The sequence below is a fragment of the Sturnus vulgaris genome, chromosome 8 (genome assembly GCF_052056855.1).
Source record: "Sturnus vulgaris isolate bStuVul1 chromosome 8, bStuVul1.hap1, whole genome shotgun sequence".
Lineage (NCBI taxonomy): Eukaryota > Metazoa > Chordata > Aves > Passeriformes > Sturnidae > Sturnus > Sturnus vulgaris.
In genome coordinates this window covers 23259295-23285517 of record NC_142250.1, presented here as the reverse complement: position 1 = coordinate 23285517, position 26223 = coordinate 23259295, and the positions used below count along the sequence as shown (strand labels likewise).

The following is a 26223-nucleotide window of genomic DNA, read 5'->3' as shown; positions in this document are numbered from 1 at the left end:
GTACGTGACCCTTTGGCTGCCTGCAAGCTTGGCATTGAACCAGCCAGTGCAAAAATCCAGTAGCAGAGAGTCCAGCTTCAGACACTCTCCACAGGGCCACTCTGCATGAAAAGATATTCTAATCCAGCTAACAGCACCAGAGTTGGTAAAGCCACCAACAACCTCTGTAGTTCCTGAATCTTTTTCTGGGTTGCTGATATGGAAAAAGGGCATTCATGCCACAAGGACAGTTCCTTTAAGAATAGAAATCCTGTGGTTTGCCAGCCACTTTAAAAATCACTTTCAGGATAATCAAACATTAGGAGAAAGTAAATCACACATTTCTTGTGTTTTCCTATAAACATATGGTAATTACTAATCTAAAAGACAGGTATTTAGAAACAAAACAGGTTTTGAAGCTATATCTTCTTTAGTTAGATCCACTAGATCTCTATTTCCCCCAGGTAAAAAGCTGTCAGGATATTGTCAAAACTTGCCAACAATGCCCTAGTATGCTTACTGCTAGCCCAGAGACAATGCACATTTTACTCAAACATTTTTTATTGTGGGTTAGGGGATAATTGCCTCCTAATCCAACACAGAGGAGTATCAAAACAACTGCTGATGTCTTGGTTTACAAACTAAGGACCTTGATTTTTCTAGGGAAGCTGTTCAGCTGACCTGACTTATGCTTCACACAGAAAAATTATTTTTTTTCTTTTTCTTAGAGAGAGAATATTGTTTGTTCATGAATAGGGAAAGTTTTACGACGAGAATTTTATTTGTCCATTCGTAAAAATGTCATGCCATTTGTAGCAGCAATAATATCATAAGACATGGGGGATGTACAATTTCTCTTTCTTCCTTGTGGCTGATCAATGAACTCCATTCTGTAAGAGTGGAGATCTTAGTAAGGTTTAATCTCCAGCTGCTGTAAATCACAGGAACTACATACTCAGCTTGGTACATACAAGTGCTGATTTTCATACCTTTAGCACACAGTTCTACAGACACACTGATTTGGACATACACTCACCTTTTTATGTAAAAGAGGCTGATGGATAATTGGTAGGAAATTTTCAATTTTTTTGTCACAGTTTTTCTATTAAAAGAAGAACTACAAAATGCCCTTACTACAGAACTGAAAAAATCATTAGTTTTGTAATTGCACACTGTCTTTCAAAACCAACAAATACATGAAAAATGAGACTCGCACTAGAAAGAAAAAAAAATCAAGGCTGAGGAATAATTTCACAGTGTAACTTTGTAACGAGTCCCTGGAGAAAATTTCTCTTCCTTTTGTTCCCATCTGCAAAGCTATGTAATTGATTCCTAACTGCTGTGTTAATGCTCCCGATTCCTGGCAGAATCCCTTTGGAAATACATTAAAGTAAGCAGGACTCTCTCCTGCTGCAACCCTTTGAACGCTGGAATCTGGGATTCTGTGACATGCATCATGTTTCAAGCAGTGGGCCACAGTGCAACCATCTGTGCCAAGGGGCTGATAAATATTAATATAGAAGAATAAAGTATGCTGAATTATATATTGAAATGTAGAGCAAATCAGGAAATTGTTTTCTTTTGTAATGAATTATATTCTCTCACAAGTACAGTTACATTCCACCAAACAGAAATTAAGTAAGAGCAAATAGTATTTGCTATAGCATGGTTTATTAACTTCTTATAATGACTTGAAAATTTTTAAATTATGACAGGCAAGTGTATTTTTAAGGAAAGGACTTGGTCTTCTGCAGGATCAAGAAATAGTTTGGCTCTTCCTGATCTTCCTATCCCTTCTGCTGTACGTATGCACAGACAAATGAAAGAAAAAGAATGAAGCAAAAAGGCTTTGGTCCAGCTCCCAAATTGTACCCCAGTCGATATCCCAGTGAGTGTTAGAGCTGTTGCCTGGACAGAGCCAGCACCATAAGATAACCTCTCTTCAGCAGACAAGGGGAGAAATATGGAAAATATGTGTTTCAGCTTTCACATATGGTGCCTAATTAACCTCAATTAAGGTTGTGTTGAGGGATCTTGAGCAGCTTGCACAAGGGATATCTGCTTCCTAATGTTTTTTAGCTTTAAGAAAGATTTCCACTCACAAAGAGAAATATACTTATGAAATACAAATGTTCATGTTCCAATCCAATTTTATGAGACAGTATAGATAAAATACCCATGTTTTTATTGTCCCCTACAAGTCAAATAATTTTAAAAGAAAAGCACTTGGCCTTCAATAAAGTAGATTCTTTGCTTTTCATAGTTTAATGTAAAAAATAACCAACACAACCACCCTAAACATTTTACAATTTAGGCATATGTTCCCTTGTGTAAAATTACAAATTATTTTTATCACTTATTTTAAGCTTACTGCTCTGATGACCCTAAAAATGAATCAACCTTGGCAGCCACACAATTTTCCGCTAAGTTCACCTCTTCCACTATGGGCCATCAAATTTCACAGACAGATACCATTGCTGTATTCTGCACTTTTCTGATCTTATTACACACTGGGTGGCAGTATGGAAGGTTTTTGTTCAAACTGTCATTTGTAGGAAAAACTTAATACAAAATGGTAAAATTAAAAATAATTTAAAAATATATTTGAATTTAACACATTTATTTATTTAAATTTATTTAAAATATTTATTTATTTATTTAAATTATAAATTTTAGTATACTTGCCAGAGAGTCATCTCCCTGCTTCTTGTTAGAATAACACTACTTGAAAAAAGAGACCATGTTAAGCAGATTATAAATTCAGTGCTGCCTGGTCTGAAATTTTTCTTACTGCATATCTGCCTTAGAAGTTTCATTCTTTGTGGAAAAAGTCAGCTAATGTAATTTAGCTATTTCTGAGACTGCAGCAGAAACAAGAACACTATTCTGCTGTGTCAACATATTAACACAACTTCTTGTGTTTGAAATCCGCAGTGCATCTGCAGTTTACAGCAAAAAAACCCAAATTTGGAAGCAAACTAACTGTGTTTGGGATTAAATGAGAAATGGCAGACCTAGATATTTGGGGGCAAAGGAGGTAGTGACAGATATTTGAAAGCAAAGTCCCTCCCTAAAGAGACAGCTGACCCTATCCCTGTGCCTCATTTGATACACGGAAATCATAATTAAGGACTTTATGGTCAAGACAGTTGAAATTTTCCCTGAAGATTTGGTCTGAGTGTTTTGGTTTTCATTCAGTTTGGTTTTTAGTTTGCTGGTTTTTCTTCTTTACCTTTGTCAAGAACTCCTCCCTTATTATAAGGAAAATTTTCTGAGTTTTGCTTCTCAGCCCTCTCTTTAGCTGCATTTCTTCAGTTTTGGGCAGCACAACTGAAGAATTGAGGAAATGTAAGTTGAGGCTCAGACATGTAGACAGTCTGGAGATTAAGTTACAGCTGATGGTTTGGGGAACCACAACATGGGTATATTTCTCTGTATTTTTCAAATTTCCAAGGCAGATACTCAACTGAAGAAACTTAAGGCTGGACACTGCAAATGCAGAGCCCTTGAAATCAATGGATGCTTAAGACCTTAAATCTTTCATTGCCTCTGCTCTTTACTTGAAAATTTGAGATGACAAGAACATCTTTCTTCCCAGAGAATACTGTGAAGATAAACTCATCATTTATCTCTGAATCATCCTGGTTAATCCAGTCAAAAACACATGGAAACTCACTTTTTTTTCCCAGAAAGATTTTAATAGTATGTCTTTATAAAGCCTAAACATAATCAAGAAAAAATAATACTGATTGATATTGTTCATGATAGAACAGTGTCCATTTTGCATCCCTGAAAACCTCAGAGTTCTGAGTGAAAGCAGCAGATATAATGATACATACTTGTACACCAAGCAGGCAAATTTTGCTGCACACAAAAAGTAACACTGGCATTCCTCAAATTCTTTGGTTTTCCCTGGTGCCATTTTCTGTTACATCCAAAAAGCTATGGAACAGAGCACATATTAACATGCAGATAATAACATCAACCATGTTATCTTGAGGAAAAGAGTTTATATTTTGAATACCTTCAAAGACAGGCAGAAATACACTGATATCATCCCTGGGTTTGTGAAGAAACATCCTCTTTAGACACGGTAGCATATTTATCCACTATTGATTTCATGTTTTCTTCTGAAGCACCTAGTATTGACAATTGCTGGCGACAGGATATCTGACTAAATGGATAATTAGCCCCATAATTTCCCCAGGTTTCCATGTGAACTGAGGATGCTATAGCAGAATCTGGACCTGAAGAGCACAATGGAGACAGCTGAAACGGAGTGATGGCTTCTAAGATGCACTCCTGAATCTTAGAAAGAAGCAATGAGACATTGCATGTAAGTAGGGGTGATTAAAGCAGTCTCCATTCTACAAGGAATATACAGGAAAGATTAATGTAAAATCTTGACGTGGTACTTTTGCCTCTCCCTATAATGACATCAATAAGCATCTTCAGTATTGATTTTTGCTTATTATTTAAATGGCCTAATACAAAGACAGACATTAAGCCAGATAAATGCAGAGATCAGTATAACTGCAGCCAAGAGCCTTTATACCAGAAGTTATACCAATTACTCCCCAGGTTGCCAAGCCTGACTAAACAGAATTCCACACAAATTTCTGAATGCAGGGCTTTAAAAGCAGGATGATCCCTAATCCCTACTTAGTGTCATACCCTGCAAAAACTTCCTCAAGCCTTCTAACTTACCACTCAATATCCCCTCTTCCATTGCAATGTCAGAGCAATATAAGTTGAAAGTGTGCTGGGGACACTGAAATTATCTCTCCTGAAATGGGACAGTGAAGTACCTCTTTCAAATACTCAGGTGGGTTGTTCTCTGTTTTGTGAAGGCTGCACAGTTCCTTTCAAACACAAATGTTTAATTCACGTTTCTTGTTACATTTCAAGAACTACCTCACAATTGCAAAAAAAAAAAAAAAAAAAATTTTTTTTCCAGACTTACTTGTTCAGATTTAATCAGGCTGTTCCAGTGAAACTAAATCATGTGAAGGTGGAAATGTTGAACCACCAAACGGATAATCAAGCTAAAAGATTCTATATACTTGAATATAAAAAATTAACTAGAAATGCACACTTGGAAATAAAAACACATTAGCTTTATCTCTGAGAATAAACAGTACCTTTCTCCTGTCATATAATGCATGGTTATCCAGTATCATCTTCCTTTCATGTGCAGCATACCTCCGCAAATCACGTCCGAATTGCTGTCAAAGATATGCACAAATATCAAATGTATGCACAAACCAAAATTGTTATCCTTTGTACCTTCTAGCACCAAACCAAATAATAAACTAAGGAGTAAAAATTACCTCTATTAAAGGAATATAGCCTGATAAAATCAATCATCTGAAAGGAAATGTTTTGATAGGGAGTTGCCCATCATTTCAGTCAGTTTATTCTGAGAGTAGTTGGGCACTGTACAAGAAAGTAAACCTGTGATGGGCTCCCACAGTCTGCAGGTGAATTAGCTCAACAGGGAGTAGGAGCTCAGTGAGGCAGAGAAAAATGAAGTCATTGCCTACTCATCCAAAGGGACTCACACTGTGTGTTTTCAGTGTAGACACCTCTCTACAGAGTTGAGAAGGGCTTTTAAGTTGCCAAACACTCCCAGGATAAGAAAGGACCCAAAGTCTGCAGAACTTAATCCAAAGTCCAAATAAATACATTTTGTTATCTCAAAAAAGTGACTGAAGTAACTCATAAGCTCAGCAGGAGAACATATCAATTTCAACATTTTGCCCGGTCTAAACCATCCTGCTTCCAATTAACCTGAGCAGGAGAGTGGCAAGGCACCAGCACTGCTTCCAGCACATCAAAAAGATAATTCAGAGCTGGCTCAGAAGCTCTCCATTGTACCATGTAAACACCCCCTAAAAATGAACATCAGAAGGCAAGCATGTAGAACTGATTTTAAAAATAATTCTGTCTAGAGAGAGATTAATCATTTGAGTTTTGCATTTGCATTCAAATTTTTTATTTTGAAAATAGGGTACTGTTTTATATTATGCCAGCTAACTAGTGTCTATTGTGCAAGTAGCTATCATTTCAAGCTCTCTTATTAAAACATGAATTAAAATATATTTTATTCTAATTCAAAACTGTCTCATTTTAATTTTTTTCCGTTTTTTTACAACTTAAGTCAATTAAAATGCAACTAAAACAAAACATTTGATCTAATCCAAAAAGAAAAATGTCAAACCGTTTTCAATTTCCTACAAAACAAATTAAGTTCCAATTCAGAACATCTCTTCCTCAAATGTTTCATTTCCTATAAAATTATGTGACACTTTCCAAATCATCTCTCTACTCAATAACCACTTAAATTTGTTAACAGTATCATGATGTAAAAAGACAACACAACTGACCAAATAAACCTAGCTCTCCAGTTCATAAACCTAAACACTAAGCTTCGAGAAAAATAATTTTAACTCTCCTAGAGAGATATCCATACATGTTAGTGATGAATTCATCAGCCCAAACCCATGATCAGGGGTGGATGACAGCATGAAATGCGATGTGTGGACATCAGGAATATTTTTTTTTTAATCCATGAACTCTGAATAGTCCTGCAACAACAAAAAATGTGTTTGCAATGCTAAGAAAGCATGTACTGTTGTGGTTACTTACCCTGGAGCCTGTCCAGCCTAACAGAGCATATGCATATTGCTCAAAGGGGGTTATGACCAGATCCACACGGATTGCCTTCCAGTCTTTGACTTCTGCCATTTCCAATTTTTTTGACGTGTTGCAAGTGCTGTTGTCTACTCTTGGCTGATATAATTTTAAAATTGCAAAACACTTCTGAAAATTATCCATGGCATCAACTTTTCTGCTTGGCAGCTGTTCCTTAACAAATGTTGATTCCATGATATCACAATAAAGGAGTAAGCCCTAAAGAGAAGATATTGTTCACATTGAATTGCTGAACTGGTTTTACTGTCATTCCAGAGTTTCTAGACAGCTGTCTTAGAAATTCATGTGAAATGTAATTCCAGTAAACAAGGAACTGTGCCAGGCCAAATCTGGGCTAAGGAGAGGCATGAAACAGCTTCAGATTTTGGAAAAATATTTGAGGGAAATTTGCACTGGTAGATATCTGACAGTACTGAGGTTCTGCCCTGTACTAAAGATATAGTATTTGCAATTCTTCCCCTCCCTCCTTTTCTCCTAAGCCTTTTTCTTGTTAATGTCAACAGAAATTTCTGAGTAAGGATTAATGTGTTTCCATGTATCAGACATCTAGAAAAAACGTATTAGCCCAGAGCACAGTCTTGGTGATAGATTCCAAAGTGGAAGATTCCATTTGGACTGCAACCATTGCATGAGATTTCCTTGAGACAAGGTCTGGAGTCTCCAGAGAGATGGGAGATCCCTGCCCGTGTCTTTTGCTCAGAGGGATTTCCCATTTCTTTAGGTTCTTGGATCACTTTTTTATTTCTTTTTTATTGCTTTGAAATCACTCAAATGTTTACATGTTCTCCTTCCTCTGGACTAGGAGCTTTTTCAAATAGCAATGTTCATCAGAGTGTCTAGAAGTGTTTTTATTTGATGGCTGCCAGGTTTTAACTACAATGGTGTTGTAATTTAGGAATGTTATTCTCCCATTTAGTAGCCCAGCTAAAACCACTCCTCTGGCTTCCCCCTCCCCCATCCCAACTGAAAACACAAAAGGCAAAGATCATGGGCTGAGATAAAAACAATTTCCTGGAAACAGCAATGAGGTTAGAAAACAAACAGCAACAGCAGCAATATTATAACAAAAGGTATAAGACAAAGAAATGATTTACATGTAAAATACCAGACCATTTCAGCTACCACGTTCTCCCATTGGAAGGAACATCCTTCTAGGAAGAGACAAAGTCCCTTTCCCCCATCCCTGGCAATGATAGAAAGTGGTGTTGAATAACATTAGGGTTTGGCCACCTTCCCTCTGATCTGGGCCAAAACCAGGACAAAAGGTGTCCAGAGACCACTTAATGTGCCAGGTAAAAATGAACTGATTTTTGGAAGAATACCTCAGTATTAAAAAACAGATTTTGATTATTTCTTTTATTTAATGTAGGTGTGGTAACTTTAGATGACAGTATCTTAAATGCCTTAGAGAATACTTTGCGGTAATAAAATTACTTTTATCACTCAGAGCTATAATTCTAGCCCCCCATAAAAAGCATAACAAAAACACTTAAGATTTTCATGAAGAGACACTGGTAGGTATTATTACATTTTTTTTACCCTCCAGCTTCTTGTTGATGATACAAATTAACAATCCCATTATTTTACTGGAAATCAGTTACAGGCTTTTCAATGGGTCAATGAACCAGCCTTTTTAATGATAACTATTTTATTTGAATTGGCATTCTTTCACTTGTTTGGACTTTTTCCTGATTATGAAGATTTATTATAAACTGATATGAGAAAACTCCTTATGTAGCTTCTTCTCTTGGATTACTAGTTTCTAACTGCTGATTTGAAAATGCTTAAATTTAGCAGGTGCTCTGTAACATCTATCTTTAAAAGAGCAATTTTTTCTTAATTTTACCCCAATGTCACAAGGCACTGACGCTGCTCTTTCCAAATATAGACTCAAAACAGCTGTTGAATGTTAATGTATAAATGCTTATTTTCCTGCTCTTTTTTTGATGGAACTATGCTCCCTTCAGGTTAATTTTGTTGCTTTTAATGCAAATAAAAATATTTTTAATATCAATCATTGACCATTAATTGATGACTTCATGCTTTGACTAAGCACCAATATTCTTCCCATTTTCTATAAAAATCTGTTAGCTACTTAGCAGTACTTTCTCATCTTTTGCTTCATTTCTTCTTTCTCTTGGAGATTTGGGACACTACATAGTATATACCAGAAGTTAGGGTATCACCATTAAATAAGACCAAAGACTAGGTCAGGTGCATTGGAAGAGTATTTCCAATTAGCCTAGCATAATTAGATAGTGGACATCACCATCATCCCATAAAGTAAAGGTGAAATGGCATTTAGGTACATTTGGAAAATGCATTGCCTGAAGGGGCAGTCAGCTATGAAGATTGTGTGAAGTTCTGGCCACTGCAGAGCTGCAGCCTTCTCATTACTCTGTGTCAGGGAATCTGCAGTTCTTTGCACATTCCAGATTGATCTCTACACCATAAAGTGCTGTAGGTCTTGTTTACACAATCAAGTTTTAAAGTGTGGGCATTTTAATTTCTCAAATTTACAACACCATCAAAACTAAATGTATTTTTTAGGACATTTATGTTAAGACTCTCAACAATTTTCCATTTTTAGAATGACTGCACGCTTTTACTTAAATATGCTGAGTGCTGGCACATCAATAGCATTGATATTGGAGTAAATCCATGTGCAAACTGAGGAAAAGTATGACTTCTTAGAAAAATATTAAATCAATCACTGAAAAATCAATCAAATATGGTCACTAGCATTCTCAGTCATTTTTAATTAAATGGAATTCTATACTTAGTGTAACATGCTCTCATTATTCATAATTGTTGCTGGCTGTATTAATTCTGTTAAAAGATCATTTTCTATCATCTAAAAATGTAATCCAATACGTTCTTCTGAAATGTATGTGTTGTTGCTCTAAATTTCCTTCTGAGGTAATTTATAAAGTGAAACTGGATTTCTTTCTTTTTTTTCAGTGAAATTCCTATATCTAATCCAAAATAGGATGTAGCATCCTATCAGTACATGTAGTTAATTTGGAAAAATCTCAACCTAGATGAGACAGATGGAATTCTATAAAGTGGAAGAGCTAAAGGAACTGATACCTGGGAGAAGTCAGGCCTTTTAGGATAAGAAATCATTAGAAAATGGCATAAAAGGTTTGGTCAGCAATGCAAAACTGAGCAGCTGCTGCATAATCATGCAGCTGCCTTGGTCCCTTTTTCATCTTGAAGTTCCCTGTGTGTTGGAATGATCTATTTCTGAGCATGTCTGGAGCAGCCTGGCTTTGACAGCAATGGACAGATCAGCACTGGCATCCATGAATGAAGGTGTTCACCTCTCTATGCCATGAGCATTTGCTCTGCTGAGCAAGATAAAGAGACAGACAGGGACTTACCTGTACCTATTCACCCACATACAGCTGTACAATACACCCCAGAAAGATCACACATCTTAAATGCCTCTATTGCCTGGACCTTCACTTAGAACACAGCAGAAAATTGAACACTTCTGCCTACTCTATACAGTAACCTCACAAGCAGGATAATCAGATTTAGCCCTACACTCTCTCTAAAGATATTTAAGCCAAGATCTCTCATGTTCAGGGCTCTCTCTAACCACCTTGCAACAGCTTATTTTAGGTAAGAATTTCCTTGTCTGAGTCAGAATGAAACAAAAAAAAAATTCATAATGCATAGTGAAAAAAGCTGAGAAAAAGGAGCTCTGCATCCTTATGCACTCTTTCATCTGAAACAAAACATTCTTTCCTCTGGCTTCTTAATCATTTCTGTGTATTGTCTTCGAAACAGGTTTTGTTGCTGGCAAAATCCAGCTGTCACTTAATAATGAATGTGTGGCTTTCCTGCGAACCCTGTTTCTAAAAATCTGTCTCCAGCAAAAGAAGTATTACTTGCTCCTCACCATCCTCTTTAATGGGACATTAAGAGGATGTCCCCTTCCCCTTCCTGATCACCTCACCAAAGGTGAATACTAGAGTTTAAATAAGACCAGTAATATATAAAAATAGGTAAGCACAAGCAGGCTTCTCCATCACTCATTTTCCTAAAGCCAGAAGAAAAATGCAACATTATATTTACACAAAGGGAAAAACTGAAGAGTGCAGGAGTGCCTGTAGTAACAGTATCACTTCCATTGTTGAAAGCATGTATATAACAAGAACAGTGCTAAATATAGCTGTATAGGTTTTCAGCAAAAAATGAAAGCATTTTTTTCACAGTAAGTGAATGAAGCTACATCGACACAGATGGCTCAGCCTGTTTGCCCACAGACTTTCAAGCTCTAACCCACAGAAGTAATTTCTTCCTTTCTTTATGAAGCCTTTTGGAACCATTAAGACCATAACCTGTGTACTGCATCACAGCTTTTCCATTTTGCTACTCTACTTTGAAGAGTTTGTGTTCTCTTTTCCTCAGCCTGTTTATCCCTGGTGATGCTGCATCAAAGAGCTTGATGCTGCTGATTTAGCCACTTCATTTTCAGCAGCTTTCAACGGAAGGATCTTGTAACACTAAACTTTTCACATAAGAAAAAGGCCCTTTAAACTATTTAAAGCTGTGGTCCATAATTTAGAAGTTAAACATTGTGGAATCCTTCACTCAGAGCTGCCAAAAGGAAGTCAACATCATGACCTCCATGATGTACATCGATTAATTTGGGCTTAGAAGCAGTAGCATGAAAGTGGCAAGCTGTGAAGCAGACTACTGCAAAAAAGTTTCAAAGTGCTTTATTTGGGGTTTTTTTCTGTCCTCCCCTCTTCCTTAGAAATCAAAGGTAATAAAAAGGCAAGAGGTCTATAAATCCTCTCCTTTTTCTCATTTTGATTTTGCTGGCAGTTTATTTTTCAGTCGTGCCAGTAAAAGCCTGTATATTACAAATGCCACAGTAAAAGCCTGTATATTACAAATGCCATGAAAAATCTGGAGGACAAACAGAACACAAGAAATAATTTTCCATAGCTTTAAACTATACTGAGCTTCTTTGGGTTTGGTTTCTATGGCCATTATGCTTCTGACATGTTCTTCATGCTGGGATTTCTAGAGGAATCCTAATCTTTTTATCAAGCTGTTCCCCACCCTTGACTTCCCATATTCCCCTCCCGTATTCCTATCTGCCAAACAGCTCCCTTAACAAGGAAATCAGTAAGAACAATTCGTTTTCAATTTCTTTCCTTTCAATTCCTTTTAATGAAAGCAGCTCAAAGTGAACTGAAAAACTTCAGTACTTGTCAGACTTCTCAGATCACAGCCATTTTTCTCAGTAATGTAAGTGGAAAAGTAGGAATGAAAGGCTGCACTCAGGGCAGGCTCTAGCCTTGGTCTGTTGTCACTTTTCCTTCTGCTCTATTATAATGAATGTGATTTTGGGAGGACCCATACATGGATTCCTAGAGATTCAAGTGTGTTTAAGAAAGGTAAAAGACACCTTCTAAGAAGAAAGGCAACTTTTCTCATAGTAAAGAGAATATAATAACTGTGAAAGGACCTATACATTAATAATAAAATGATAAAAATAGAATATTTCCTCAGCACCCATTAATTGCCTTGACTTCATTACTTTTGAGTAGCCTAAATAGTATCTGCTATCAATCTACTCCAACACATACCAATTCCATAGAGTAATGAGAAAAATCTAAAAAATTTATAATAGTCTCTTAACACTTCAAAGACCAAAAATCAACCAGAAGAGGAGAAATTCAGCTAATGTTGCATTTTACCAGGGACAAAACAAGTTTGAGGCCCTTCCACTAAAGCCAACTGAAAGATTTTGACCACCATGAAACAGATAACTTCATACAGTCACAGAAGCTTTTGTGTGGTTGGATGTTTTGAATCTTTCATGTGTTACCCATTAACATATAACCCATTGTATGCTAATTAGATATGCAGCTCAAGAATCAATTCAAAAGCATTCTCTGCAGCCTGTCTGCACTGAAAGCTGACTTGACTTAACAGTGAGGCACTTGATTCACCTCAGTGTGCTGGCCTTTTACTTGTTGAAATGTGCTCCATTTCTCTGAACAGTGCTGGCAGTAAATGTTGAAAATTATCTCAGCTGGCTAGAAAAGTAGAAGAAAAACAAAAGTTTATTTTTCCCAACGTACTATATTTTGCTGACCCAGGAATACTTTAGCTACCTGCACCTGTTATAACTGAGACTCTTCCAACTTGAAAACTGCTGGAAACTGAAGAGCTGAATAGAAAAAACAAACAAACAGACAGACAAACAAAACAAAACAAAACAAAACAAAAAAAAAAAAAAAAAAAAAAAAAAAAAAAAAAAAAAAAAAAAAACACGAAACCAACCACAACAAAACAACCAAAAATCCATCCCTTAGATGAGCAATTCCTCTATGAAATGACACAACTGTCTAGCAGCTTGGGTTGGAAGGGACCTTCCAAAATGTGTGCATTCTTCCAAACACAGACATCATGGAAAACTATGTCAATTGTTCAGTATTTCAATGGAAGGTGGGAAAATTGATAATTAATGGACTGAAAGGAAGTCAGAATTCCAGAGGTTTGGTGCCTTAGCTTTCAGACTTGCTCACCTCACACCATGAGGTCACCCAAATCCACTATGCTTAAAGCTGGATCCCCCTGGAGGAGCTTCCCTGGGAAAACCTACTCCCACCTTAAGAAGAAATTAAACCAAGAGATGTTTTTTTCAAACTATAAGAACAATTTTCTCTGATACTCAAACAACTCTGCCTAGCTTGATTTCTCACCTCTGACTAGCTGCATATTCTTAGGGTAAGATATTACAGAATGTGCGTGCACTTCTGATGTAACCTTCAACTTTAGCATTCAGGGCTAGAGGATGCACCTAGATCATGGTTAGTATCCAAATAGAGCAATATCCTGCTCCAAAATCTTGCAGTCAGCTGTAAAAAGGAGTATGACATTCTTTAAGCAGTATATAGGCTTAATTCAATGGAGTTAGAACATGTCTCTTTTGGGAAAGTGTTCTTTAGTTCATACCTGCTTTTTCCATAAGTCAATAACTTTATGCAGAAGTTCATCATCTTCTCTTGGTCCTGGATTGGTGATCAAAAAATCTATGTCATGTCCAATATTCTTACCCCTAGAAGGAATAAATAACAAGTACATTAAAAGAGTTAAGTTCCTGTTGAATTTTGCTCTGTTTTTAGAGAGTATTTTTGGTGCATTACAAAAAAAGTTTGCAGAATAAAGTGATAGCAATACTGCTTAACACGTAATCAAAATGGAACCATTTATTTCTATTATGGGGTCTATTAGTGTTCTTTATAAAATAAAAATTACTACTTTTTTATCTATGTCTTCAATTTTTCAACTAGAAACTACAGATCTATTTGCTGGTGTCAAATCTCTCTCTTCTCCTTAAGTCCCAGAAAGGAAGATTTCAGTCATCTTTGGATTTCAAAAAAAAGTATAATCAAAATACCATGTTACATATTATGAATCCAGTGCAGTAACAGCAGACAAACTTGCCAGTCAAACTACCACAGATTAAAATATTCTTCTTTGCTTTTGATGGACATTTTAATGTACAGGGCTGTGACTATGAACATTTTTATTGTTTCTTTTAAAAGCAGATATAAATCCTTTGACTATTTAGCATTTCATTTAAATATAAGAATACTTTTACAGAGATCAGGATTGATTTTTTTTTTTGAGGACGGTCCATCCTTAATGTGACTAAAGCTTGTTCATTACATACACTATGGATTTCATAATTAAATGAATTTGCACAAAATTTAATTGCAAATGTTCTTAATGAAAAAGTTAGTCATAACCTCTTGTTTTTTTCTGTTTAAGTCTAAGCATTCAGCTTGCCTTCCATCTACTTTCCAAAGGTGTTAAATCTAGATCTGATTAAGACAAAGCTATCATTGGAAAACAGGCAAGAGCATGTTATTGGAATGTTTCCCTTTAGAATTATAAAATATTTGAGAACACACAAAAATTTATCTCACAGTGCAGCTCATCTGAGTACTGTAGAACCAATACAAGGTTTTCATTTTTGTCTCAGGACTACAACAGGAACTGTGTACACATTCACAGAGTGCAAGCAGTCCAGCCTAAGGAGAAATGAGCAGTGCTATTTCTGCAATGAGATTAATTCGCCTTTATGGAGTTGGTAGAGTAAGCACCCAAAATCTAGAGTAGTGACACTTATGTGCATCACATCTCCAAAGGTTTTTCATGTTTTTATGGGAAAAGTCTGCTCTTGCTAATGTTCACAAGGGCACATGATGTTATAGCTCAGGAGGTTTTCAGTCAACACTGTGTCAAGCATTCAGAGAACTTGTGAACTGCTATTCAAGCACTGAAAACAAAACTGTGACCCAAAAATATATATTTTTTAATATATCATTAAATAATTTATTCTCTTAAAATGATGCCTAAAACTGAATCTAGTTTCTTAAACTTGGAAATTTGTAGGAACAGAACTGATAGGCAGACTTGTCAACTGCCATTTGTGTGACAGGAAATCATCTAACTGATGGATAGTTGAACAGCATTAGCACAAAGTTGTAAGGAGTTTGCATTTGACAAGCAGTCTAACTCACTATAATGCAACTATTGTGCTGTGTCTGCAGCAAAGTCAAAATTGCTTAAACAGGTGGAAATGATTTCAAAAGAGGTTTCAAACAAAGCATCAGTCTAGGCTTAGAAACTGAACAGCAATTCAAACTCAAGAAGTTAGAAAATATTTAGTATTCCATGTAACACTTGTTATTTTGTAGGATGCCATTCATTATCTCTAAAATTACAATAATAATGCAAAGCTCTTACATAGCACTTTTTACTAACATGTCTCAAAATATTTTTTCAAAGGGAAGGAATTTACTATTCCTATCTTATGGATGCAGAGTGGCATAAGAATATTTGCTTTAAATTATTTTTAAAAGAAATCAAAGGAAGAAATTGGAAGCTGATGGAACTGGGAGCTGATTCCAGATGCTTCCTTAACATGTACATATTTTAGGTTAACAACATCTACAAAATCCTTCATCAATCAAGCCACAAAATCTCAGGAAATCCAAGGTGCTTCACTGGCCTTTTATTTCCCAAGACAGAGTATTTTTTGAAATGTTCTAAGGGCTTTTTTTTTTTTTTTTGTGAAACTAGAGAGCTTAAATCTCATATTAGCACACGATATTACTTATTTTCAGAGTTAAATTTCAGATCCTTTTTTACTAACTCACAATGGATAAACTTCTGACTGAAATTGTTAAGCAGTTACTGGGACATTTACTCCAATTGCCACTAGTACCCTTTACCAAACAATTTATTTCAGACTAGAAAAAGATATTATTTTCCTTAAAATAGAAAAACAAAGTAGTAAATTAAAAGTATGCATAACATACATTACTCACAGCTTGCAAATCATGCAAGAAGGTGCAGTAAGGAATACATGGATTCAGATCATCAGTCTATTGAAACTGAAGGTAGCCAATAATTTCAGCAGTTAGGTTTTTCACATATACATGCATATTTGTGTGTGCATTCACACAAATATGCAATCATGGGTACTCATAAAGTTACATAAAGTGGAAGTTATTTGCCATTCACTGGCTGTTAAATACAAAACACAGAATCAGAGCTTGGTACAGGAAGCAGGGTCTTAGGAGTTTTCCTCACTAGAAAGGCATCCTAGTCAGTATGCTACATTGCACTCCCTCTGGATCTACAAATCTCCCATTTAATATCTCAGGGTGGCCTGAGATAAACCCACCTGTGCTCCTGTTTTTAGCACAACAATGAAAGATGGGAGATGCAGGGATTTGCTTCTGGCACACCACAGTTTACATACTCTAATCACAAAGACTTTATATAAAGTGTGGGTACTTATTTTAAAATAAAAAAATTGCAATGACCTTTTAGTAAAAATAATATACACCTTCTTAACACATATTAGTATTGCACAAAACTTGTCTATTTGCTAGACCTCTGATGGGATGACAGTGATAATCTGTCTAGTTTCTACATTCTACCTGGGCATAAGCAGAATCTGGAAAATTATTTGCTTATATCTGGAATGGCTGAAGCTCTGGTGAAGCAGGAGCATAGATGTACCCCACGAGCAAAGTAATCATGAACAGAGTTGGGGAGTTCAGGTTTCTGAAGCACTGAACAGGAAAATATTCAAGTTTTCGATTTCCTATTTAGATCCACTTACATCTTTTTCTTCTCTTCAAATTTAAACCCAAATCTTTGACGGGATGGAGCTGTAAGAAAACCAGCACCTTAAAGAATGGAAATTGCTGCTTATGCTTTGTTCTAATAATTTATTCAAGCCTGAAGACAATAAAAGACACTGCAGTATTAATTAACTGTATTCAATTCTTGGCTGACTAAACTTGTATAAAGCTGGTAAATGTTTCTTAGCAGTCAATTAACTACCTTTAAAGGTTGTTGGAATTATCTTTCTTGCTGTTATTAGATTCCAAGTCATCAAATATAACTATCATTATGACTAAAACTTAAAGATATGAATGTACAGCAAAGGATAATCATATTGTCTTAATCTACAATGGCAACACCTGCATGATTAGCCATTTAATAGTTGTATGTGTGCAGAATATTTTGAGATACTGGAATAGTACACTATGGCTAACCCATATCGACAATTCAGATAAAATTATTTTAGCTGAGGAGAGATGGACTGACATTTCCCTACTACTCACAAAACATCACTATTGGATGAGAACAATTACTTCTGACTTTAAAACCTTAAACACTATACTGGATTTATCTTTGGGTTACTTAGGCTATTTGGTAATGGGTTCCTGTGATGTTTTGCTTAACAAACTATATTTTTCTCAGTTCAGAGATTTACACTTCAGTCAGAGTGAGATTATAATAGTTTTTGCAAATTCTTCTCAATCTCTTACTTCACTTCCGTGTGAAAACAGTTCTCCAGTTAAGTGATTTACCTCAGATCTGTCCTTGTCAGCTAAATAACAATTTGCCTGACTTTGGAATAAAAATGGAAAGGCAAGTAGGAATTTTGGACCAGGAATCCAATTTATTACCCTGCTTTCCAGAGCAGTCTAAAATACTGTTTCCTTAGAGCTGCCATATTGTGTAATTCAATTGATTCTCAAAACTATCTTAGGGAGGGCACTTCAGCACCCTCTCTGTGAAAGATGCCACTTAATATTCAGAAGAAAAAGATTTTCAATAGCTGCTCTGAAAGACCATGAGAGATGACTGTGTCCCACTGGTTCTGCAGTCTCAGAATCCAGACTGGAGACAAGCTGGACAGCTAGTATTTCTATCTCTCAAAAAACACAGATGGAAAATTTCCAAATAATTTTTTTGGAGTTTGTTGTTTTGGAAATATTTGGTTTGGCTCCAGGATTTTTTATGTTGTAAATGTCCCAGCATAGCCATGACTACATTTGCTAAGCAAATACTATCTATTCCTGGATCAGAGAAAATTCTTGTTGGCATGATAGAACTAAAAGTGTTGAACGAACTTTCATGTGTTAAATCCTTCAGTGTTTACACAAGAATTCTGAACTTTATACATGAGAACACGGCCACAGATAATCAGAAACGTTAATCATTTGCACGAAGTCAAGCATATATATTTAAGAACCTGGTAGACTGACAACTAACAGGTGCTTATTTCCAATGTCTGATCAACTATAATAAATACTAAAGCAGCATAAATTTTATGGGATTCCTGGTATTCAGCATATTCATTGCATGTAACTAATTACATTAAAAATCTTCAAATCATACACTCATTTAACAGCAAAAAATACAGCACAGTGAAGTGGGTGCAAATAATGGTGAATATAAACAGATTTGGCATAGGCATTTCAAGCTTCTATGTGACTGAATTTTTTATTCCTGTCAAAATTGTGGAAAAGTAATAATTGTAGAGGAAGACATGAACTCTCAAATACTGGGTGTTGGCTACTGTTCCTTGATGAAACTGATTGTATTTACTAAAACATATATTTATGATAACAGTTAGATGCTAATCAAAATTTTAGCCATTACATTTGCAGCCTATACACTGAATAAGAAAAACCCCATAACTCTGAAATATGTTATGGGGAGTGATTGCTATTAGGAAAGAGTGAAAAAAATCAGTCCATTAGGAATTGCTAACAATATTCATCATAAAACTGGAAAGATTTTTTTACTTATCTCTTTCCTGAGCATTTTATTGTGCAACTGTATTTTGATAGAAAAAGTCAGTAAAGGCAGTGAAAGTAATCTCAGACCAGTACTGTGTGGAGTGGGCCCTAGACAGCATGTGGAGAGTCTGCACAGAATATCAGAGGATTGCACTCTCTTCCTTCCAGAGAGCTCAGATTAAAAGCAATCCAGCTGAAATTCATTCGTATTGCAACCTGGATCCTAGCTAAGATGCTGAAAGTTGATATAAAAAAAATGACAAGCCCTTTATTTGTTGAAAGAAATATGGGAATTCATTATATGTTAAATTAAGCGTCATCTTCTCTGTATTCTTCTTTTGGGAAATGGAGGGAGGACAGCTTCTAGACAGACATCCTCAAGTGATTTGAAAATGCGTGAGGATATTTGAAGATTTTCTTGAATATAGATGAGAAATATGCATAAACATCTAAGAACAGATGCAATTGCTGAAGTGATGATTGTGAGGCAATGGAAAAGGAGCTAAATGTTGCAGAAGGTTACACATAGCTGAAGAAATGAAAATACTGTGATACAACACAATGATCTTTTGTTTGAGCAGTGAAGAGAACACTTGAATAAGTAGCAGAATCACTTATTTTAGAAATGGCAAACAAATAATTTATAAGCACCTTAAAATGCATGTTCCTGAGGGGGACTCCTAGTAGTCTTAGTGTGAATGCACAGTAAAACATGGAACTACATCTCTAATGGAACATGCACACATATGTACACATAATGCAAACATGTCTTTCCGTCTGTTCTGATATCAATGCCTTATTTTTACTCTAGGGAAGTATCCTCTGTGCTGGGTTTCATGCAACTCCCACTGTAACAGCAGTATGGAAATATTGTTTGATATCAGTTGAGTTTGACCATATAGGAGTGGCACAGGAATTCTGTCTAATGACTGCAGTCCTGATTAAGTTGTTTCTACAACCTATCTCCAAGCAATATATGCCTTTCAGGAAAAGGAACACACATTTATATTCCAAATCTCAGGTAGTCTGCATGCCTGTGGATTTGCTTATTAAGTAGTCTTCACTGAGATGTCAAAGAGGGGATAGACAATTTCTTACAGCCAGATATTAAAATAATTCTGAGTTACTGTCAGTCAAACTATGAAGAACTACATATTTTCTTTATATAAACCCCTTATAAAGAGAAAAAAAACATTCTTTAAGTTTGAAGTACTGGAGTGTGACAGTGCTACAACTATTACTTAGAAAGTAAAATCCTGGCTGTTTGACAGAAGAAGAATTCTACCAATTGCAAAATAGTTACAGAATAATTCTTGGCTCTGATAATACAGATTTTCAAAAGCTTGTTACATAGTGTCCTATCTTCAGATATAAATTACTAAGTTTTATTTGCTCTGCGTTTTAATAAAATAGAAATGCAGTGATCTACAAAGTAGACAAATAAGTACAATTCCCTGAATATTTTGCCCATAGAGAATTTACTGAATTCAGAATTTAATCGCAAGTTTATTATTCCAGTATATTTTTCCCCTGACCTTTTCTCAGATCTGAATTCTGGACCCAGAGTAAGAGTGGTTTTATTGACTCAGAAAGACATTAACCTTTGCTACTTATATAATTAGTACACTGACAGAAAATGAGCAGAGTCAGAACTGTGCAAGGGTTTCTGAAACACTGATTTCATGCTGATAGGCTTTGTTAAATGGAAGTTATTATGTTTGCAAGATGGTTGTTTCATTTTCAACAGGAACTGGGTAATAGTTAAGAGAAGTTAGAAAGTTATTTTGTGACAGAAAGCGTCTTCCAAATTACAATAAAAATGCTGGAACATTTATTTGAAGTTATTTCCTCAGAAACTCTCTGTTACATATTCTGACAAATAGAGGTTCTGATCAATTCTGACTGTAGAGAGCATTAACAGCCTAAGTAGCAGCATAATACTGTACCAGCCCATTGCCAGCATAAATGACCAGCTAAGCCCTGTACACCACACATAGGCTGTTCTTCAAATCGCTTCCAGCTTTAGCTCAGGAATTTTCCTTAATATTCAGGTCAGCTCCACATTTCCAAAACAACATTTAGATTCAACAGTGTCAATGCCATGGTGGTTCACATACATATAGAGTAGGTAGCAAGAAAATAAATGCTCACTGAAGTGCAAAAGCAGCTCAACCAAAGTTAACAGTCCAAAAACACTGACACGGAGAAAGCAGAATACAAAATGTAAGTGTTGGCAAGCCTGGCTCGCACTGTGCAGTGACCACTTTGTCAGCCAAGGGAGAGGGAAGAGGGAATATTCAGTCAGAATAAACCAGGGGCTTTCAAATATGCCAAACTCTAGCACCAGCTCCATTTGTTCTCTCAGTGCCTGATCCCCACCTTAAACTTGACAAAGACACAAGATCAATTAGGATGCCTAAAGCAAGATGCCATTTTGTCGTTCATCAAATTAGACAGAAGGCTCCTCTTTACTATTTATCACATGAAGCCATATTAGGCTTCCTTAAGTTTGGAGTTTTAAGCGTCATAGATGACTCTGATTCCAGAATTAAAACTTGGAAAAGCCTCCAAGTGCACGACAGGGTAGTAAATAGGAAGACAAAGCTGCAGAGATTACCAGGTTACTTTATGCAAAAACTAATGACAAGTACTAGATGACAATTTTGAGCATAGCTATTAAAAATAATAACCAAAAGATTGGTCCCCATCTTAACAGTGCAGTCATTTGTTATCCCCCCTGATCCAGTGAATGCCAACACAGTCAGAACCTGCTTTGTAGAAATAAAGTAACATGCCTGAAGTAATGAGGAAAACAATAAACCAAAATCTGCTCAGGGCTCTGTAGAAGGTAGATATGGGTTGGGCTTCTTCAGATAATTTCTGCTCTCCTGGTAGTTATTTGAATTAGATCCTAATTGCCTTTAAAGGCAGTTTGACACAAGTGGTTCCCAGTCACTGTCAAAATTAATTCTATTTTATTTCTAATGCTACATAGGTGGTAAGGTAGAAAAAAACACATGTGGAGATGAAAAGTTGCAGCGTGGGAAGCCTTTCAGTCACCCTACAGCTTGGTTTGCACCAGCTGATAAAAACTTTGAGTTCAATATTTCCAGAATTCTAAATCCAAACTGACTGAGAGTTTTTATTCTATATCAAAGGAAATTCTGGAATTCCTGCCCCTCGAGGGCTAATTCTTCCCTGATTGTTCATTACACTGCTCTTCTGGGGTATAGTTAATATCTGTAAGATGTTTTAATTGGATGCTGAATAATGTCTAAAATAGCAATAATCTAATTAAATCAACTGAAATAAATTTTGCCACTAGCAAAGACAATTAAAATTAAAACTGAAATAATGATATATTTAACTGAAAAGATACCATACAGTTATGAGAACTACCCTGATTCATTTTGAGGGAATTTGTGGGTAAAAAAAATTGCTGTCATAGTTTTGTCTGCAGAATTACTTTCCCCACTAATTTAAGAATAGAATTCTTTCTGTTACACTGTCTCTGAAATAAAAACCTAGTGAAAACTGAGAACTGTTCCCCTGGGCAGCTATAAATCAGGCTTCTACAAAGGTTTGAATTGCCAAAGGTAGCATAGAGCAGCTTCTTCACCCAGCCAAGCAATTCAACATAAACCCAGCTGAACGATGCAAGTATTGGCAAAGATTCACAGATATCTTCTCTGGAAAAATTGCTTGAGGGTGGACACTTCATTAAAATGTTATTTATCTTGCCCAGTGTAACAGTAATTCTAATTCACTGGAGGCAGAACCCATTTTCCACGGCTGTAGAACGTATTTATTTTTGAAGTTAATCCAACTCTGCAATGAAGCAGCATTGGGTTTCTAATATTTTCCCTTTAGGATCAGAAACCTTACTAGACAGCATAGGGGAATACAGCTTTAATATAGAATACACAAAACAAGCATTTTTGGTTTCTCATTTATTCAGCAGGATATTGCTGCTATTGTGCATCAGTAGCTTCTGCTCAAGAAATCTTTTAGGGAAAGACCAAACAATGCAGAGAATTCATTACTTAAAAGATCTTGTATCAAATCAGGAGAAAGGGCTTTACCTGCTGCAGCAGAAGGGATCACATCACTGGTTATTTCTACAAGTTTTGTTCTGAGGGAAAAAGTCACTGAAGTGAAGAGAAGCAGTGAAAAATCTGTGCAAGAGCACTTAAATTTACTTGAAACGTAATTTCACCCTCAGTGACTACATTGCCTCAAAAAAAAGGTGGTAATGCATGGCACTCACCTCTTCTCATTAAACACACTTTCAAACACCAAAGTTTGTCATGCTATGCTTGACTGTATCTTCTATGACCCAAAAGAAACTCAGACATTTCTCAGAGTACAAGACACTTGGGTACTCCTTTTCATGTCATGATGATAAGTTTTGCTATAACAGATATTTAATTTAATGCAATAAGAGGAAATATCAGAAAACAGTTATTCAACTGAGGAACTTAAATGACCAGTGTAGCTACACTTAGAGCTATTCACGGATCTTAGAAATCTTTCTTAGACGTTTTGCATTTAAATTATTTAATTAATTGTTTGTTTTATTTATTTAAATTATTTAACATGTTAAATATATTCTATGCAAAACCCAGAAAATATTTCCCTGTCCTGTGGAAATGGTCAATGGTGTGTTTATACATTGTCTTCTATGGACCTTCAGCCAAATGGTTGTTTCAAAGCATTTTTGGTTTAAAATAAGATTGTGTGAGGATTCTCTTATACACTAGCATCTACAAAAACCGTATTCACGGAACAACATGAAAATCTGAATGGAGCTCGAAATTTTAAGAACTGATAAAAAAAATTGAACACAAAAATATTAAAAACAAAGTGATTCACCTATTTTTGTATGCATTATCTTGAGGAGGGCCACCAGTTATTCACATGTTGAAATTACTTCTCTCCAAACTTAACTTCAGATTTGTTAAAAACAGATAAGAAATTTCCATGAAAAACAGTTGCAAAATTGTATTTCAAACAAATTTACTGTACACTATTAGAATAGTTCATAAAGCTGTCTCCCACCAGTCTGGTTTCTACTCAGACAACAAAATAGGATAATGGCCAATGTAAGAATTTAGTCACCTACTTGTTATTTAGAAAGTATGGCTGTCTCTAGGGACTGTAATAGTTGCACAGCCTGGATGGTGCTGTTGTCCTCTGGCTTTCCTAGGATGGGTCAGGCTGGGAGGGACCCCAGTGGGTGACCTGGTGCAGCCTCCCTGCTCGAGCAGGCTCAGCCCAGAGCACGGTGCTCAGAGTCACATCCAGATGGTTCTTGAATCTTTCCTGTGAGGGAGACTCCACAGCTTCTCTGGGCTAGCTGTTCCAGTGCAGTCACTCACATAAGAAAGAAATTCTTATGAACATTTTTGTCTTCCTTCCATGACATTGATGTCTGAACATGGCTGTCACCAATTATATCCTGATGCTGAATATTTATCAATTTTGGCTTGCACACAAGATGACTTTTTGTTGTTAACAGCTTTAGCCTCTCTGAATCCTCTATTTGGAGTAAATTCACTATTCCACCAAGCAAAACAAAACTATGCTTAAGCTTTGAATCATTGCAAATGCTGTCTCAATTTCATATAAATAGCACAACTGTACCTGGAAGCTGTCCATGTAATTTCAAGCTTTAAAGCTTATGAAATGTACCATACCAATCTGTCACAGTTTTATTTAAAGTCATGAAATACATTGCTGAAATTTTGCTTTTGCTGTCTTGGCAAATCCTTTAAATTACACTTAATTTCAATCAAGCATTTCAAATGACATCATAGAAACTTCCTGCATAAACAGATTTTGCCCAGTGCCAATCAATGACAACACAAAAACACTTCAACACTGAAAAATATATAGAGTCCTATAAGTATTGATGTGGATTTAGGATCTCATATACTCAGCTGAAACGTGAGGTATGCAAATTAATTTAGTCTTAAAACATCTACCTAGTTTTGCATGTGTGAACTCTTCTGTCAGCACATTCTATGGAAACAAGCTTTCTCACTCTTAAGAAACAGCCTGTAAGACAGTGGTACAGCATCCTTAGTTACTAAATTTTACAGATTTTAATTATTCTGAACCCTGTAGGAAAAAAGAACATATTCCAATATGTAGTAAGTACTGAGGAATCAGACTTGACTGGAGAGAAGATATGTTTTTATTATTTATAAGAGAAGACATCTCAGTCTAGACCTGCTCAGACATCCTGAAGTACCTAGTTTCTTTTGACCTAATTAAAAGCCTTAAAGAAAACTTTAGAATTATGCAAACTGGGAGACAAGGAAATTCAGCTACCTCCAATTTAGAAGAATACAGCTAAGACATCAGTGTTCTCAGATGCTCGATATTTTGATGAATAATCAGAGTATGATGTACTTTATGGAAAAAAAAACAAAAAACAAACAAATACAAACAAAAACAACAACAAAGCCGAACAAACCCAACCAAATAAACAAAGCAGCAACAACAAAACAACAACAACAACCCCTAAGTAAAGAAGATAAAGAAGATTACCTCTACCTCTATCAAAAAATAAATTAATATGAGATGTTGAAAGAAAAGGTTAAGGTTTTTAGGACTTCTGTCTTTGGAGGTAATTGGTGACTGGCACTTTCCAGGGCTCCCACAAATTGGGAGTGCACTGGACCCTTCCAGATCTGGATTATCCATTATGTATAGTTATTACTTTGTTTCAAGACCAATTCAGGTGCACTGTCCACATTCTGCTGGTGTTCTGCCAGAGAACAAATTCGGCCAGAGCTGCCTATAGATTATATTTGTACTCCAAATACCTAAATACCTAATACATATATTTGTACTCCAAATACCTAAAGGCAGGATGGAATGCTTGCAATGCATTCTAGATTTAAAAATCAGAAAGCTTTCCAGTTTTTTGCTTCCATCTCAACTGGTGCACAAGCCACTCAGGTGCCACATTTCAAAAAGCATTAGTTGCAAACTAAAACCTCAGCTAAGTGAGAGACATGTTGCTGGAACAATAACCTAGTGATCTCTTCAACATTATAATGCAGCAGAAAAAACAGAAAGGTCAGCTGCATTCAAATTATTTACTGAAATAAGTAAACAAAAGTATGTATTATTAATTATGAAAGGTGTACATTTTAAAAATGCTTTCATTAAACTATGCCACACTTTTTTTTTTTTTTTTTTGCAACTAGTAAAAAATTATTTTGTAACTAAGGTGGTTTCCATTTATGAGCTTAGAAATTTTGTCCAAGACAAAATTGCTTGGTTCAGAATTATATTTCTATTTTACTTACTCAGAATCTCATAAATATATATAAGTTTATATTTAAGAGAGAGTATTTAATTTTAAAGAAGAAGG

The 26223-nt window shown here is 35.8% G+C and overlaps 1 protein-coding gene across 3 annotated transcripts in view; it reads right to left on the bottom strand.

Moving 5' to 3' along the window:
• DNTT (DNA nucleotidylexotransferase) overlaps positions 1–26223 on the bottom strand; it is a 133006-nt gene that overhangs the window by 16219 nt on the left and 90564 nt on the right. For all 3 annotated transcript variants that reach the window (XM_088169170.1, XM_014875349.2, XM_014875346.2), the window contains 3 exons: positions 13678–13780; positions 6628–6891; positions 5121–5204 (listed from right to left, as the gene is read on the bottom strand). In XM_088169170.1, the coding sequence (XP_088025296.1) occupies positions 5121–5204; positions 6628–6891; positions 13678–13780 (451 nt within the window). The remainder of the gene's footprint in view (positions 1–5120; positions 5205–6627; positions 6892–13677; positions 13781–26223) is intronic.